Source organism: Sturnira hondurensis, unplaced genomic scaffold (assembly GCF_014824575.4).
Source record: "Sturnira hondurensis isolate 20B ecotype Veracruz unplaced genomic scaffold, ASM1482457v3 Scaffold0022542, whole genome shotgun sequence".
Taxonomy (NCBI): Eukaryota; Metazoa; Chordata; class Mammalia; order Chiroptera; family Phyllostomidae; genus Sturnira; species Sturnira hondurensis.
In genome coordinates, this window is record NW_028095173.1 from 1359757 (window position 1) to 1375779 (window position 16023).

Consider the following 16023-nt stretch of genomic DNA (forward strand, 5'->3'; position numbering starts at 1 on the left):
GACAGTCTGATGGGTACTCCTTTGTAGGTGACTGTCCCCTTATCCCTTGCTGCTTCTAGGATTCTCTCCTTCATTTTAGTCTTGGCTAATGTAATTATTATGTGCCTTGGTGTGTTCCTCCTTGGGTCCAACTTCTTTGGCACTCTCTGAGCTTCCTGGATTTCCTGGAAGTCTATTTCCTTTGCCAGACTGGGGAAGTTCTCCTTTATTATTTGTTCAAATAAGTTTTCCACTTGTGGCTGTTTCTTTCCCCCTTCTGGTACCCCTATAATCTGGATGTTGGAACGTTTAAAGATGTCCTGGAGGTTCCTAAGCCTCTCCTCATTTTTTTTTGAATTCTCATTTCATTCATTCCTTTCTGGTGGGATGTTTTGTTCTTCCTTCTGGTCCATTCCATTAATTTGAGTCCCAGTTTCCTTTCCATCACTATAGGTTTCCTGTGCATCTCCCTTCATTTCAATTGAAGGGAGAAATGAAATGGGATGTTTAGTTCAACTAAACTTTAGTTTAGCCTTCATATGTTCCTCTAATTTGTGACTATGTTTCTCTAATTTGTGACTATAATCTACCAGTTCTGTGAGCATCCTGATAAATAGTGTCCTGAATCTGTTGGTCGCTTAGAGTTATTGGCTCTGGGACTTTGAGTTCTTCTTGCACCATCTTTTGGGCTGTTTGTGCCTGTTCCATAGCAGGATCAGAGCCCTAAGGTGATCACTAGCGCAGGGCAACTAAGTCGCTGGGTTATGACGCTGTATGTGGGGGTGGGGTCAAAGAGGGACAATGGCTTCCCTCTGCCGCCTGCTGCCGTGGCTCCCACCAACACCGCAGCCACCACCGTCACCAGGCCCACACGTTTCATTCCACTGCACGCGAGTGTGCCACCGCTGTCAGCCCTCCACTACTGGGCTCGCCCCCTGGGGTCTGCGTGGTCCACCCCACTGTGCTCGAATGTGCGACCTTGGTCAGTCTGCCCCGCACCCCTACTGATTCCGAGCTGCCTCAGTGCCTGGGTCGGGGGACCTGTCTGTCCGACCGTGCTCGCTGCTGGCTCCGCCACTCTTACCGTCTCCGTTGAATGGTTAGATGTTGTCGGACTTCCGTACAGTTCAATTTTCTGTCCTTTGGTTGTGTCTTTGTTCTCCAAACCTTTGTTGTATTCAAACTTGGTTGTGGGAGAAGGCACAGTGTTTCCACCTATGCCTCCATCTTGGCGGAAGTGAAAATCTAACATTTTTAATGAAACTAAAAATTTGTTAGCTTATATAAAGATGGCTTTAAAATTGCCCTACCACCCAGAAGTCTCTTCCAAGAAGGTATAATTAAACCACTGCTTAGTTGAAAATGGACTTCATAACTGATAGTCTAATTCTGCCTCTATTTAAATCCAATGGTTAATAAAATTGTTAAAGGACTAGGATCCTTATTATTTCTACCACCCTAAAAATTCAATTAGAATCTATTTTAAAAGGAAAGTATGCGAAGTCTGAGTGGATTAATAATGTAATTAGTAGGTCAAAAAAGGGGACTTTTGGGAGGAAGAGAAGCGGGGAGAAGGTACAGAGAATAAGTAGCATAGACGGTAGGTAGAAAATAGACAAGGGGAAGGGCAAGAATAGATTCTATAGGGAAATATAGAATCTAAAGAACTTGAGACACGTGGACATAAACTAAAGGGGGGGAGTGGTGGGGGAAGAGGTGTGCAGGGTGGAGGGGAATGAAGAGGGGAATAGGACAACTGTAATGGCATAATCAATAAAATGTATTTTTTTAAAATGGTGAGTTTTATGTTATGTGAATTATATCCCAAACTCTTTTTTTAAAATTTATTTATTTATTTATCTTTAGAGGGGAAGGAGAGAGAGAGAGAAACATCAATGTATGGTTGCCTTTTGTGCGTCTCCTGCTGGGAGTTGGCCTGCAGGGAACCAGCCTGCAACCCAGGCATGTGCCCTGACTGGGAATCGAACCGCAATCGTCTGGTTCGCAGGCCCGCGCTCAATCCACTGAGCTACACCAGCCAGGGCCTTAATAAAATGTATTTTTAAACATAGGTCAAAAGGGCAAAGTGTGGGTTGAAAATGAAGTTCTGAAAATTAGGAGTGTAGTGTTAAATTCCCACCTGCAAGTAGGTTTCTGTTTCCTGCTTAATTTTGCCATCTGTTCATGGTAGAATGATTTTTATTATCCCTGTTACAAATGGGGAGGCTAACAATGCTGGGAGCAAGAGACTGATACATGTCTCATTTTTATTGGAGAGAAGTGGGTAATGTAGAGAATGTCAACTCTCTTCTCTTGGACACAGTACAACACACTGACTAGAAGTGTGGATATCAAGAACAATTTCAGTGTCTGCTTCAGCAGTGGTTTAGCTCTTAGGCCAAAGTTCCAGCATGATCCTGACCTTCCAAACTGCATGACAACCAGGGAATTCCCAGAGTAATACTTTTCGCTTGCCACTTTTAGAAGAAATGATATGTGCTGTCTTAGTATTTTGTCATTATGCCCTGACTAATGCCCATACATGATTAGTTAGCACACATCTCCCATGGTGCCCTGTGGTTGGGTTTCTGGATTTAATCTAGAAATGGCTGAAAAGCTCCTTTATCTGATGATCACTTTGTGTCAAAGTGCTTATGTTGAATTTCTTCTCTCCCCACTTCCTCCTCCTACTTCCATCCTAAAAAGTAATAAGTGGTGCTGATTTTTTCATCCTCTAGGTTAGTTACTGTCATTATTAATACACTTCTAATACATTATAACTCCTAAGTAGATTTCTTCAACAAGTAGATTGGAAGCTATTGGCAATTCAAGTATAATTTATTAATTTTATGATCAACTGTAGGCATTATCTGAAACATATATATACTAAGAGCTCAGTCAGAACAGAACTTCGAGATTTCATAAGTTATGATTTATTTCTATTTTGTTTCCAAATCCAAATATGAACCAAGTTACATACAAGTTTTTGATCAGAAGTACTTGAAAGTGAGTGTCAACTCACTGAGCTTAACTTTGTAGCTTGAAGCTATGAAGTTTAGCTTACTTGGAAATGCAAATTTTTTATAGGTTTTTTTTATTAATGGCTACTTATAATGGCCTGTGATCAAGGTGAAACCTTTACCCATAATTACCTAGTTAACTGCTGTATAAATAAGGGTAATTGTTGAATTTCTAATTGTTTTTTCCCTGCTAAACCTTAATGTCAAAATAAATTGTCTTCAGGAATAATAAGTGCATTTCTTTTTATGTAAGTATAATTTACATTAATTGTGAGTGTCTTTTTAAGTACATTTTATTGATTATGCTATTACAGTTGTCCCATATTTTTTCTCCCTTCACTTCCCTTCCCCTCACACTTCTCCTCCCACAAGTGTTACCCCCTCCCTTAGTTCCTGTCCATGGGTCATAAATACAAGTTCTTTGGCTTCTCCATTTCCTATACCATTCTTAACCTCCCCCTGTCTACCCCTTGTCTATTTCGTACCTGCCAATTATGCTTCTTATTTCCTGTACTTTTCCCCCTATTAGCCCCCGTTCCCCTCCTGACTGATAACCCTCCATGTGCTCTCAACTTCTGATTCTCTGTTCCTGTTCTAGTTGTTTGCTTAGTTTGTTTTTGTTTTTGTAGGTTCAGTTGTTGATAGTTGTGAGCTTATTGTCATTTTACTGTTCATATTTTTTGTCTTCTTTTTCTTAGATAAGTTCCTTTAACATTTCATATAAGGGCTTGGTGATGACTCCTGGGGAAGCACTTTATCTGCCCTTCCATTCCAATTTTTTTAAGATTTTATTTATTCATTTTTAGAGAGAGGGGAAGGGAGGGAAAAAGAGAGGGAGAGAAACATCAATGTCTGGTTGCCTCTCCAGCACCACCAACTGGGGACCTGGCCTACAACCCAGGCATGTGCCCTCCCCCTATCAGGTTGGGGGAGCCTCCACACCTGTGAACCAGGCAACCCCCCCCTCCAGGTATTGTGGCTCCTCCACCTGGTATGAGAACACCAATGGGACCACCAACTGGGCTTACCCCTGCTCAGGGAACATTGATAGGCATGCCCCCTCCAGCAATTAGACCTTCCTCCACCAGAAATCAGAGGCCCACCTCCCCCAGGAATACATCCACCAAGACCCTAGGATTCTGTTGGTCCTTAGTCATGCTTTGCCTGCACTGTCTTGTGAAACTGTGTAGAGCGTCTGTGAGCTGCTGTCCCCTCTTTGCAGCATTAATATTCACTAATAAATGCATAGAGCAATTAAACTGTGGAAAAATAAAATAAAAATTGTCATTTCAGAGATTTAAAAACATACTGTGGTGAAAAGCTTAATTTTGCACATCGTGGATTTAGAACACTTCCTCATAGTCTCTGTGTATGATTTCAGTTTTTCAATTTTAACACTTTGTTTTATCCCCAGCTCTTGTGGTAGCTGTTCTGCGCTTCATACAACTGAAACCAAAGGTTTTAAATCCATGGCTGAATATTAGTGGATTGGTGGCATTGTGTCTGGCTTCCTTTGGAATGACCTTACTTGGTAATTTTCAGGTACTTCATTTGGCCTTTTCACCTCTGTCTCACACTTTCCCTATGTGATTGTCATAGCCACTGAGGGACAATCACTATATGGCCCATATCATTCTTCATGAATCTTTAAAAACATGGCTAATAGTGGTTCCTAATATGCACAGGTTCTGCAGCAGTCAGCCCTTACGGTCTCTCAGCCTGCCCTACCAAATGTAGTGCACACCTGAGAGTGCTCACTGTGCACTGGAGATGCAGCATGGCTACTGGGAAATGCAGCTGCAAAAATAGTTGTCTATTTTCTACAAAGGATTTCAAAATGCTTTATACTTTTATTTTTATAACAAATATTATCCAGTGGACGTTTCCAGAAAAATTATAGGATTAGCAAATTCAATTTGAAAACCCAGAACTTCTCCAGAACACTATGATCTGTAAAAAAAATACGTAAATCATCTTCCTAGAAACTTAGAAGCCCAAGGTCACAACAGTGAAGAATAATTTCCCTCGCCAATACCATCACCCAACTCCTGACCGAATGACAGCGTTTGTAAAACAGACAAGGAGACCCCTTCGGAGTTACAGCAGTTGTCTGATTTCCCTGCCTCCATTCCCAGCATCCTCCAGCCTATCTATGCTGTACACTACTCCTAGAAACTTCCCTCTTGCAATCAAGCACCTGATCCTGGACACCCCTCTCCCTTCTTTTGAGTGAAGTCCAAATGGCATAGACTTTCAAGAAAAACTGGTAGCGGATTCTCAGTGTCTCTTGTCCTAACCCTCAGTCCTGATCACTCATTAAACCAGGGCTGTTTGGCAGTGAGGCAATCCCACCAATTCCTATAATTCTTCTAGGTCTCATCCCATAACAAGCTAGACTGCAAGAAAGCTGCATTCATAAAATGTGTTGACTAGGATAATGAATTACCAAGAGAATTTTTGAGTATTTATCCTGTTAAACTCCAAAATGTAGGACACAGAAATTTTTATAGAGATTATGGTGGGACCCTGCCTCTCGTGTCCTGCAGGTGCCAGCCTGTTGTAAAGTGCTCAGTAACTCTCATGTCTCTCAACCAGAATTTGCATGGAAGTTAGTGAGTAGACATTTTGCTCTTTATGAAGGTCCTAGGAGTAGACATTTTGCTCTTTACTAAGGTCCTGCAGAAACCCACACATCAGGTTGTTTTAGTGAACCACAAATAGGCAAAGCCATGAATGATGACATATGAAAACCACTTTCTGGATTATCTACAGAGCATACACAGGAAACCACAAATTGCCTGTGGATAAACTAGGTAGCTAGTGTATGGATGGGATGGGAAACAGACTTTTTTTTAAACTGAGTATAGTCTTTTTATTTTTTTAAACTCTGGCCCAGTGTTTCCAAATTTCTCTCCAGGAAGCAACATTTTACAGTGCCAGGAGTCTGTTTCTCCATGACATATTTTAAAAATGCATTTTTGACACATGAAAGTGGCTAACTTGTTAAAATCATATTGCTTAGTCATCCTGGCCTGTGAGCATCTCCTCCTGGGTGCACAGCCTATCTGGTCCTCTGACCAAGTGAGATATCTTGATCGATTCATCTATGGAGGCTCAGCTCTTACTCTGTGGTTCTCTCATCTTATTGGTATTTTAAATCTTCATCATTCTTTGCTGTGTATACACTTCAAATTTTTATATAATTGAATCTGTCTGCTTGACATTTCCCCTATCATATTGATAAACAAGCAATAACCTTCCCCAGAAAAGGGATTTTCTTTTCCCCACCCCTAATGCCCTGTGCTTTCTGTCTGGCCTTGTCCAAAATTTCTCTGGTTCTCATGAACGCTCCATTGCCCACAATCCCCACGCTACATTCTCTTAGGTCTTCTCTTGACGGCCCTGGCTAAACATGTCCGCCTTGGTTCCACTGCCATGATGGCCTGTGCAAAGGACCAGGGTAGTGACACCACCAGCTAGATCCTCCCCTTCAGTTTCTACTCCTTCACCTTCCCAGCCCCACTACCAGATTCTTAGGTTCTCCAGCTGTTTTGTCTCCCAATCCCATACTGGCCTCCAGGGTCAGGCTGTTTTCCCTGACAGCAATGGCCTACCGAAGGACACATTCCTTCACCCCTTAGTTCAACCAAATGAGAGCCGAAATTGCTCGAAAGGAAATCTGTTGGAAAACTAAGAGCAAACTAAAGATAGACTCCAGGAAATGTAAAGATATCAATACAGAAAAGATTTTACAGCCTACATAGGTCTTGGCTTAGAGGTGGTGGGGCTCCTGGGGGTGCCCCTTCTTTCACGGGGAGACAAACTTTTCAATCTATACTTTTTTAAAGTTTGAACCATGTAACTATATTGTCTGTTTGAAAAAAATTAGGTTAAAATAATAAATCAATAGAGTCTAGAAAACCACTTTTCTAGAAGTAAAATTTGACTTGAGGAAGCATTATTTAAAATGAGTTTTGAAAATATCTTTTGAACTGTGAGAGAAGAAAGTGGCTTCTTCCAAAGAAGAGGGGAAAATGTTTCATAACAAAAAGAAAGAAAATGTAAAAGGAGCCCTGGCCAGCGTGGCTCAGTGGATTGAGCACCGGACTGCAAACTGAAAAGTCGCTGGTTCAATTCCCAGTCAGGGCACATGCTTGGGCTGCATGCCAGGTCCCCATTTGGGGAAGTGCGAGAGGCAACTGATATTTCTCCCACACATCCATGTTTCTTTCCCTCTCTCCCTCCCTTCCCCTCTCTCTGAAAATAAGTAAAATCGTTTAAAAAAGAAACTTGTATTTTAAAAAATATATAAAAGGAAAGTAATATTGATTTGATATGAACATTATCACAGCAATGTCAAACAATAAAACATCTGAAGGCAATGGCAATTCAAAAAAATGTTTTCACCATGTTTTAACAGCCACCTCTTCAAAATAGATTTTATTTTCCTAAATATGTATTTTTAAATGTATGTAATTAGTAAAGGTTTTAAGTGATAAATAAATTTTTAAAATCAGTGGGTAATAATTTGAGGAGTTTACATCTCAAATACCCAGTTGAAATAACCCAAATGAGTCTCCTTTAACTCCTTAATTCTGTAAACTCTGTAACCAGTGATCTTCAAACACTATTGTCTTTTAATGGGTCTAGAGATACTGCAAAAGCTCATAGGCAGCAGTTTTATTACAATAAGGAAACAAAACAAAATCGTATTAACAGTGGATTGGTCATATTCTATGAACAGCTCAGTTTTGTAGGAATAATAAACAGCCCAAGTGTTATTAGTTGTCTGTGCCAGTGAAATATTGACCTGTTTAGAATTGGTCTTCATCAATGGCAAATACACAGCCAGATCCCAGGTCTCATTTCTTAGTCTGGAAAACAAAGTTTGGGATGTATGTTTGTAGAAACTTCGACATTACTCTTTTTTGTGTGTGTAACTTTCCTGGGTTTTTTTTTCTTATTTTATTTTACTTTTCCACAAAAGAAATTCAAGGAATACATTACCACTGCCTTTTATAATTTTTCCAAACAAATGTTTTGAAGTTTGGGTATATTATTCATTTCCCTTCTTCCATCAGAGTTCAGACCAACTGAGAACTGACACAAGGAGCCATTGTGGAGATCAAGGGCCCTAATCTTTCTAAAATTCATCATTTCATTATTGAGATGACATTTTGCCAATTTTTTTCTCCCCCACATATTCCATGGGCTTTTATGTCTTTTCTAAATTGACCCGCACACATCATTATCTGTTCATCCCTTAGCTCACGAACGATGAAGAAATCCATAACGTTGGAACCTCCTTGACCTTTGGGTTTGGCACATTGACATGCTGGATCCAGGCTGCACTGACTCTCAAAGTCAACATCAAGAACGAAGGACGGAAAGTTGGAATTCCACGAGTTATTCTCTCAGCATCTGTCACTCTCTGTGTGGTCCTCTGTATCCTTTGAATGTGAAAAGGTTCTTTGCCAATAAGATTAAAACACATGTAACTTGTCTATACAGGATATGAGAAAATTGTGATTCCAGATTGATTAGGATATAGACAGATCACTTCAGAGTCTTAGATAAAATGGAAAAGTAAATGAATATAAAAACAAAAACTCTCAGACTATTTTTCATGCCAAAGTGAAGAACTAAAAATAAAAAAGCTCTGCCTTCTCAAAGATTGTTTCAATCTGTAGAAATGGTGTCATGCATTCTCCTAATTACTAATGATGTAAAAGTCTCCCTTTATGAAAAACATGGAGTGTATAACCAAGAGAATTGTCATTTCTCCCCTCCATCTTAAAAAAAATCATTTGTGACTTTATTAATAGCCCTATTATTTAATTTCTTAACTCTAATATGTATTTCAAGGGACAAATACATTTGTATCTCTCAGGAAAGTAAGCTTTTCTGAAAAACAAATTCAAGATTTCGATTACCAAGAAAAATATCATATGATTTCACTCATATGTGGACTCTAATGAACAAACTGAACTAACAAGCAAAACAAAGACAGACTCATAGATGGAGAACAGATGACAGCTCGTGGGGGGTGGGCAGGAAGGCGGAGGGACTGAGCAACAAGGAGAAAGGACTCATGGGCATGGACAACAGCGTAGTGACTGTGGGAGGAAGGGGTGTAAGGGGACTAAATGGTAATGGGGAAAATACACTAAAGAGTAAATTTTAAAAAGAAAAATATTAGATTACCACGGAATGTGCAGTTGTGCTAAAAAATAATTTTGAGGTTTTAAGGTGCTATTTATTTCCCTTCCTCCCTCAGAGTTTAAACCAATGGAGAACAGATAGGAGCCAAATGGGAATAAAGAAATCAGCCTTTACTCCTAGTAAATCTGGAAGGAAAATGAAGCAGGCCTCCTATCTCACACCCTGGAATTCAACTCATCAACCCAGTAACAAGTAGAGAAAGCAGGGAAAGGAAGAGGAGAGTACTTCACTCAACCTCAACAGATCCCTGAGAGAGAGGCCAGTCTAGAATAGAGCACAGTGACTCCACCCATTGGTGGCATGGCCCAATGGAACCTGGCCACTTTCAATCCCACCAGTCAGATTGCCACTCATCCCGTGAGGCGAGTGATCATAAATGTTCACTTCCATAAGATCCCTAAGGAAACCAGCGAAGGATCAGGGTTCTCAGTTAGTAGACTTATTGGTAACACAATTACACATCTTTAGTCATTTAATAGCCAATATCTGTTAGACACTTGTATTGTGCTGTGTGTTATCCTAAGCACTTTAGATGTATCACTTCACAGGTAAGACCAGTGAAGAACCAAGGTTGCTTTACCCAAGATCATGAACAGTATGTAGTGCTCTTCATTTATTGTCAGGCCCAGTTCTTGCACTCTTAACCAAGCCATGACTTTATCTTAGAAATTGTGGCTTTAAAATACAAAGATATTTAGCACTTAGTGATGTTCTCTAGTTAGTGGAATAGTAGAGTCATATTTCTTCCTTCGCAAATTGCCACTAAGTTACTTACTGGTTTGTTTTGGTTTGGTTTGGGTGGGGGTTTTTTAAGTTCTGTAGTGGCATTAGAGAGCATTTAAAAACTTGAAAATCAAGCCAAAAAAATTTTATTGCTAGCAACCTGATAAAATATTTTGAGTGAAAAGGTCAGAAGTCTGCCAATATGAGATTTTAAGATTTATCCCTTCCCCATTAACTTAATAATATTGCTTTGGCAATATTTTGGACCCTCAGAAAGGTATGTACAGACTTTAAATTATTCTGAATTTTGAGTTTACACCAAGTGATTCTAATCCACATTATCCCCAAATGTTTGGAGCCATTTCTTGGTTCCCAGGTGAATGGATCCAGGCCTAACCTGGACAGTAAAATTTAGCGGAAGTAGTTTCACATATTCTGTGAAAATTTCCCAAGATCTTACATCTAAGTTCTGAAGACAGAACTAATTCTAAAGGGACATTTTTTAGTTTTACTAGATAAATGTATTTAGTCCTTGGCCTCCCATCCTTTCACTAAAGCATGCTATGAATCTTTCTCAACACACACTCCATATATATTCATGCATGGGGTCATATCTGTTTGTTTTTTTAACTGCATGTTTTCATTTAGGCACAAGTGTAAGTATGACACTAGGAATGAAACTAACCTAGCAGTACTGTCTGAAGGACAGATGAGTGGAAACTAGACAGAAGAGGCAGAGGGGCCACTCAGACACTGATGGTACAGACAAAGGCAGCTTATGTGGAGGTGGTGAGCGCTTTCATATGTTCAAAATGGTTTCTGCAGATAGAATGGTGGCTGTGAATCTATAGTCATTTGCAGTGATTTTAAAAAGATAACAGATTAAAAGATAAAAGATTAAAAAAGATAACATTTATTTTTCTGGCCAACTACTTACTTTGGAATTGTGACTATTGCTAATCTTACAGTTTATTAGGTGGCCATGTAGTGGTGGAATGCAAGGCCTGGGAGTCAGAGTGCTTGTGTTGGAATCCCAGATCTAGCAGTTAACACTGGTGAGACCTCAAGCAAGTTACTTAATCATTTGGCCTCAGTTTCCCTATTTTTAAATGAACTGATGATGATAATATGACTGTCATGAGGATTAAGTTAGATTTTTCATGAAAGCACCTAGAATCGTGTCTGACACAAAGCAAGACCCTGATAACATTAGCAAGTATTATTCATGTAGATGTTCATGTTCAACAAGCTCCGTCAAGTGAATTCTTGTTAGTGGAGGGCAGAGCCAGACTTTTCATGTGACTGATGGGGATACTTTCCTTGACTGCTCTTCCCCAGATTTTATCCTCATGGCCCAAGGCATCCACATGTATGCAGCCAGGGTCCAGTGGGGCCTGGTCATGTGCTTCCTGTCTTACTTTGGCACCTTTGCTGTGGAGTTCCGGCATTACCGTTATGAGATTGTTTGTTCTGAGTACCAGGAGAATTTCCTAAGCTTCTCAGAAAACCTGTCTGAAGCTTCTGAATATCAAACTGACCAGGTGTAACCTATCAGGTTTTCCTTGCTGGTGAGGTGGGTGTGGCAGTGGGGGAGGGGCCAGGAGGACACACCCATTGGACTTGACACATAACCTCATGACACATTTTTTACATACACACACACACATTTGTGGCCACATTTGCCAAATGAGCTTTTCAGGGTGAGTTATTTCTTTAACAAAAAAAGCACAAGCCCTTGTGTGTCAACATACATGCTGTTACACTGAAATATATGCACGACAGAGCAAAAAACTTGTGCATGACCACCTCTCTGCTCCCACTCTACCAGTATCCCCCTGCTCTTCTCATCCTCTTCACATATGTCAGATATTGCAATCACCCTACCGTAGGGTAGAGCAGGCCAAATTTACCATGGGGATAATGCTAACTCCCAAAGTTGCCTTCAGACCCAGAGGGCTTGGAACCAGCTCATGAGGAAGTTCTGATCAGGCACTAATACTCTTGACTGTATAGGCATCATCTAACTGTATAGAGATGTGACCCTGCATAACCTGTGAAAAGACATGGGATCAGGTCTTTTCAACTTGCCCTCAAAAGCGCCATCATTGATCAGTGGTTGGTCGTGAGGATTCAGTGGAAGAGGAACATGCTACACACTGTGAGTGAAGCCCACCACCCTGATCCAGACTTCACTGTGACTGGGAAATGTCTCCAAATGTGAATAGCTATGGTCTGCTAGGCATGGAAAAAGATGGGCCAGTGAGGGGGTGGTTTCATTGCTGCTTTTATAGTATGCTGTGTACAGTTTTTGTTTTATATTTTATAGCTTGCCTTCTGTTTCAAAAGTAACTACCAAGGGTCTTTTGAGGCTTTGTGGACAGAGATGTAGGCCAAATGCAAGAGATGAGCTTGTTTCAGGTCCAATCATGATAAAAGAAAAAGAAAAAAGGTGACCTACAGGCTTAATTTGCTGCTTTTATGTTTGAAACTAAGGAAATGTTCACAGGGCAGCACAAAGAAATGTGCGGAAGTAATAAAAAGAGCTCCTGCTGGACATTTATTAAAGATAGGAGTTTTCAAGCATCTTTTTGCAAGTCCAAGTCAAAGAGTTTCTTAACATGTGTCTATAGCTCAGAGTTAGTATTGGGGTGGGCAGGGTTAAGGGCTTTTCATATTTGAAATTTGGAGAAGCCAATGAAAAGATTACCATCCCCCCAAAACAAATCGGCACAGCTGTCACCTGCTGCCTCCCATGTAGTCCCACTTGCTGAGAGCCTAGAACTCAAACTGCAGGCCTGGGCTTTGAGGCCGTGCTTCATAGAGAAGAGCAGAATTCTAAGTCCAACATGTGTTGGAGCAGGCCATGTTGACAGACCCTCTGTGAGTGTACTTTGCTTCAAGAATCCCCAAATTTACTTCATAGGAGCTCGGGATTTCATGGAATATAATGTGAAAAACATTTTTTTTAAATTCAACCCAAAGTCAGCTTTTTGAGGAGTGGAGGGTGTCAGTGACTTTTCATCTCTGTACCTCCACTTCCTACACAGTGCCTAACACATAATAGGTGCTCAGCAAACATCTGTTGAATGGGATTATTGGTAATTTAAGAGAGGGACAAAGGAGTACTGGAAAAAGACCCAAAGTCAAGAGAGAATGGAAAATGACTGTTTCAAGAAAGACGCATGAATGGAAGAAATCATGAATGAGGGTCAGATGGGGGAGTGAAAATACTTCTAAGTAAACTTGTGAGGAAAATAATCAAACAGAGAATATTCTATTAAAAAAGTATCTTACTGTAAATAGTCCTAGGTGACATGTATTATTTTGGAATACTGCTTTTGGGTTTTTCTCATTTTTATATTTTAAAATTTTTAACAGAGAACAAAGATTTATGTTCTCTGTTACTCTATACAATTCAAATTAAACAGCTTTTGGTGATGCACTGTACACTTTCTTAAGAGTTTATCTTATAATAGCGCATTTTAGCAGAATCAAGCAATGACTGGCATTATTGATTGGGATCTGACCACTAAATAAAGTTTTTTATGCAGAATTGTGATGTTTTTTACATTAACATTTCTGATATTGAGGCACATGTAAACTCAATATGTTGGTAACGTATTTCTAGGGTGTTTTCCGCCAGCGACAACCAATTCTCTCTCTAGACATCAGCTGGATGTCCTAGAGTTCACTTCAATTCTGACACTAACTACCCAGGGCTATTGTCCGACCTCGAAGGTTTAAGGGGGTCCCACAGGACTGTCCGCACTTCCCATGCCTGCTGCAAGTACTGGGTCCCAGGTTACCTATACGTCTGTCTAACTTGGTTATAAAATTGGGGAGCTCCCACCACTCCCTTCACTTTATTTGCTAGAATGGCTTACAGAACTAAAGAAAACACTTTACTTCTGTTCACCTGTTTATTATAAAGGATATAACTTGAGAAGAACCAAGTGAAAGAGATGCATAGAGCATGGAAAGGGAGGGAGGGAGCGATTCAGAAGCATGCCATCCTACTAGCGTTTCAGTGTGCTCACCACCCAGAAGCTCTCTGGATCTCACTGTCTGGGAGTTTATAGATCTCGATCTCCAACACCCTCCCAGACCCACTTCCTGCAGGGCTGGTCAGGAGATCTAATCACTTGACCTTTCTGTTGACCAGCTCCATCCTAGGGCTATCAAGGAGCCCCACCCCAAGTGAGCATATTAGCATAAACTCAGGGGTTCATTATGAATAACAGAATACAGTGCTATCGGGAAATTCCAAGGGTCTTAGCAGCTTTGTATCAGGAACTGAGGACAAAGACCAAATATATTTTTTAATTATATCATACATACAAACCAAGAACAAGATTAGAGAACCGCCCGGGAATTAAGAGCCACAGCTGTCTTCTAAGAGGCCAAGACCAGGGGAGCTGCATTTGGAATGAGCAGCCGTGGAGGACCAAGTCTGAAATACACTGCTTTTTAATGTTAACATTTTAAAGCTTCAGTCATTTTTTTATTTAAGAGAGAACTGACTATGAGGTGAAGTTTTATTATCTGTGTTATTCAATTTTCTTTGCCCCTGGTATGGGAAAATAAAACCTTGGTATCCTGAAACATGTAATCTATTGGAATTGGAACACCACTGTTAATTTAGTTTTTCTCCTTAGGCATTGTGTCAGGATAGATCAGGTTTTGCCACCCCAAGGTATCTATTCAGTGTTTGCCAGGGAGCACTGCTCATTGCTATGACTCAGACCCTGGCTGACAGAGGCTTCATCTCAACATGTTTCCATAATCACTGACAGCCAGGAATATGTGGCAGGCTGCTAACTGGTTCTTACAGTTTCTGCTGGAAAAATGATACCGCTTAGCTTACATTTCATTGGCTAGGGCAGATCACATGGCCACATCTTAGTACAGTAGTGCTACCATCTGCCCGGAATGGGAGAAACATCTGTGAACCCCAGGCTTCACAGGAAGTTTTTCAGACTCCTTTGATCATTGTATTTCTGCATAGTGGGAATTCCAAAGAATCAGTAAAGAGCCCATCATCAAATAGAAATTGAGAAAAGTAGCTATCTACGAGGTTGGGACAGAGCACCAAATTACAACTATGAAGAGACACACAAATAATAATTAAAGAAATGGAATTCCACTGAGCCTAAGGACTCTTGCCACATCTAAAAACGTGCTATTTTCCCCAAGGTAGTGGGAACCAACAGTTTGGGGGAAGATAAGAGTTCCACATATGAAATAAGTTTATTTTAACAATCCTCAGCGCCATATGTGTTATGATTTCCTATTAACCCTCCTCAAAGTTAGGGTTCCAAGAAACAGCAAATATCCAGATTTTTTATTAGATTTTATTTATTTATCTTCAGAGGGGAAGGGAAGGAGAGAGGGAGAGAAATATCAATGTATGGTTGCCTCTGGCTTGTCCCCTGCTGGGACCTGGCCTGCATCCCAGGCATGTGCCCTGACTGGGAATCGAACCGCGATCTTGTGGTTCGTAGGCCCGCGCTCAATCCACTGAGCTACACCAGCCAGAGCTCAAATATCCAGATTTGAAGTCCAAAGGACGGACTGTAGGTGAGAGAAGGCTAGGTCCCTCGCTGGAAAAATGAAGATGTTTTTATCAGCATAAAATGTACTTTGATTTTGTCATCTTTAAAAAAGAAAAAGTCAGTATTTGCTGTCTCCCATCCCTGTCTCCCAATTCTCTCTTGACCCCACTCCAGTCGTGCTCTTACTCCCACCACTTCTCTGGAGCAGCTTTGCTCGAGTTCTCCAAAGATCTTGTAACATTATATCCAGCAGTTAGTTCTTTTGGTACCTTATCTACACCCATAAGGAACATTTTGTAATTCGATCAGCCCCTCCCCACTACCCTGCTTAAAACATTTACTTGGCTTCCAGACTATCGTGCCCTCTTAATTTGCCTCCTGTCTCACTGTTCACTCCTCAGTCTCCTTCGCTGGGGCATCTCTCTGACATTCTAATACTGGAGTGTTAATGACTCAGTCCTTGGAGCTCTTCCTTCCTGGTTACACTTACTCTCTTCGTGGCCTCAATCAGTCTCCTAGTTTTAAAT

General features: G+C 40.7%; 1 protein-coding gene across 5 annotated transcripts in view; it reads left to right on the forward strand.

The window, feature by feature from the left end:
• The window catches only part of TMEM150C (transmembrane protein 150C), a 117322-nt gene extending 103828 nt beyond the window's left edge, over nt 1-13494 (forward strand). For 4 of the 5 annotated variants that reach the window (XM_037035637.1, XM_037035640.1, XM_037035636.1 and 1 more), the window contains 3 exons: nt 4414-4541; nt 8267-8444; nt 11283-11491. In XM_037035637.1, coding sequence (XP_036891532.1) covers nt 4414-4541; nt 8267-8444; nt 11283-11491 — 515 coding nt within the window. Of the gene's footprint in view, nt 1-4413; nt 4542-8266; nt 8445-11282 lie in introns of all 5 variants that reach the window. The other variant, XM_037035635.1, reaches the window with a different exon arrangement.
• The last annotated feature ends 2529 nt before the right edge of the window (nt 13495-16023 follow it).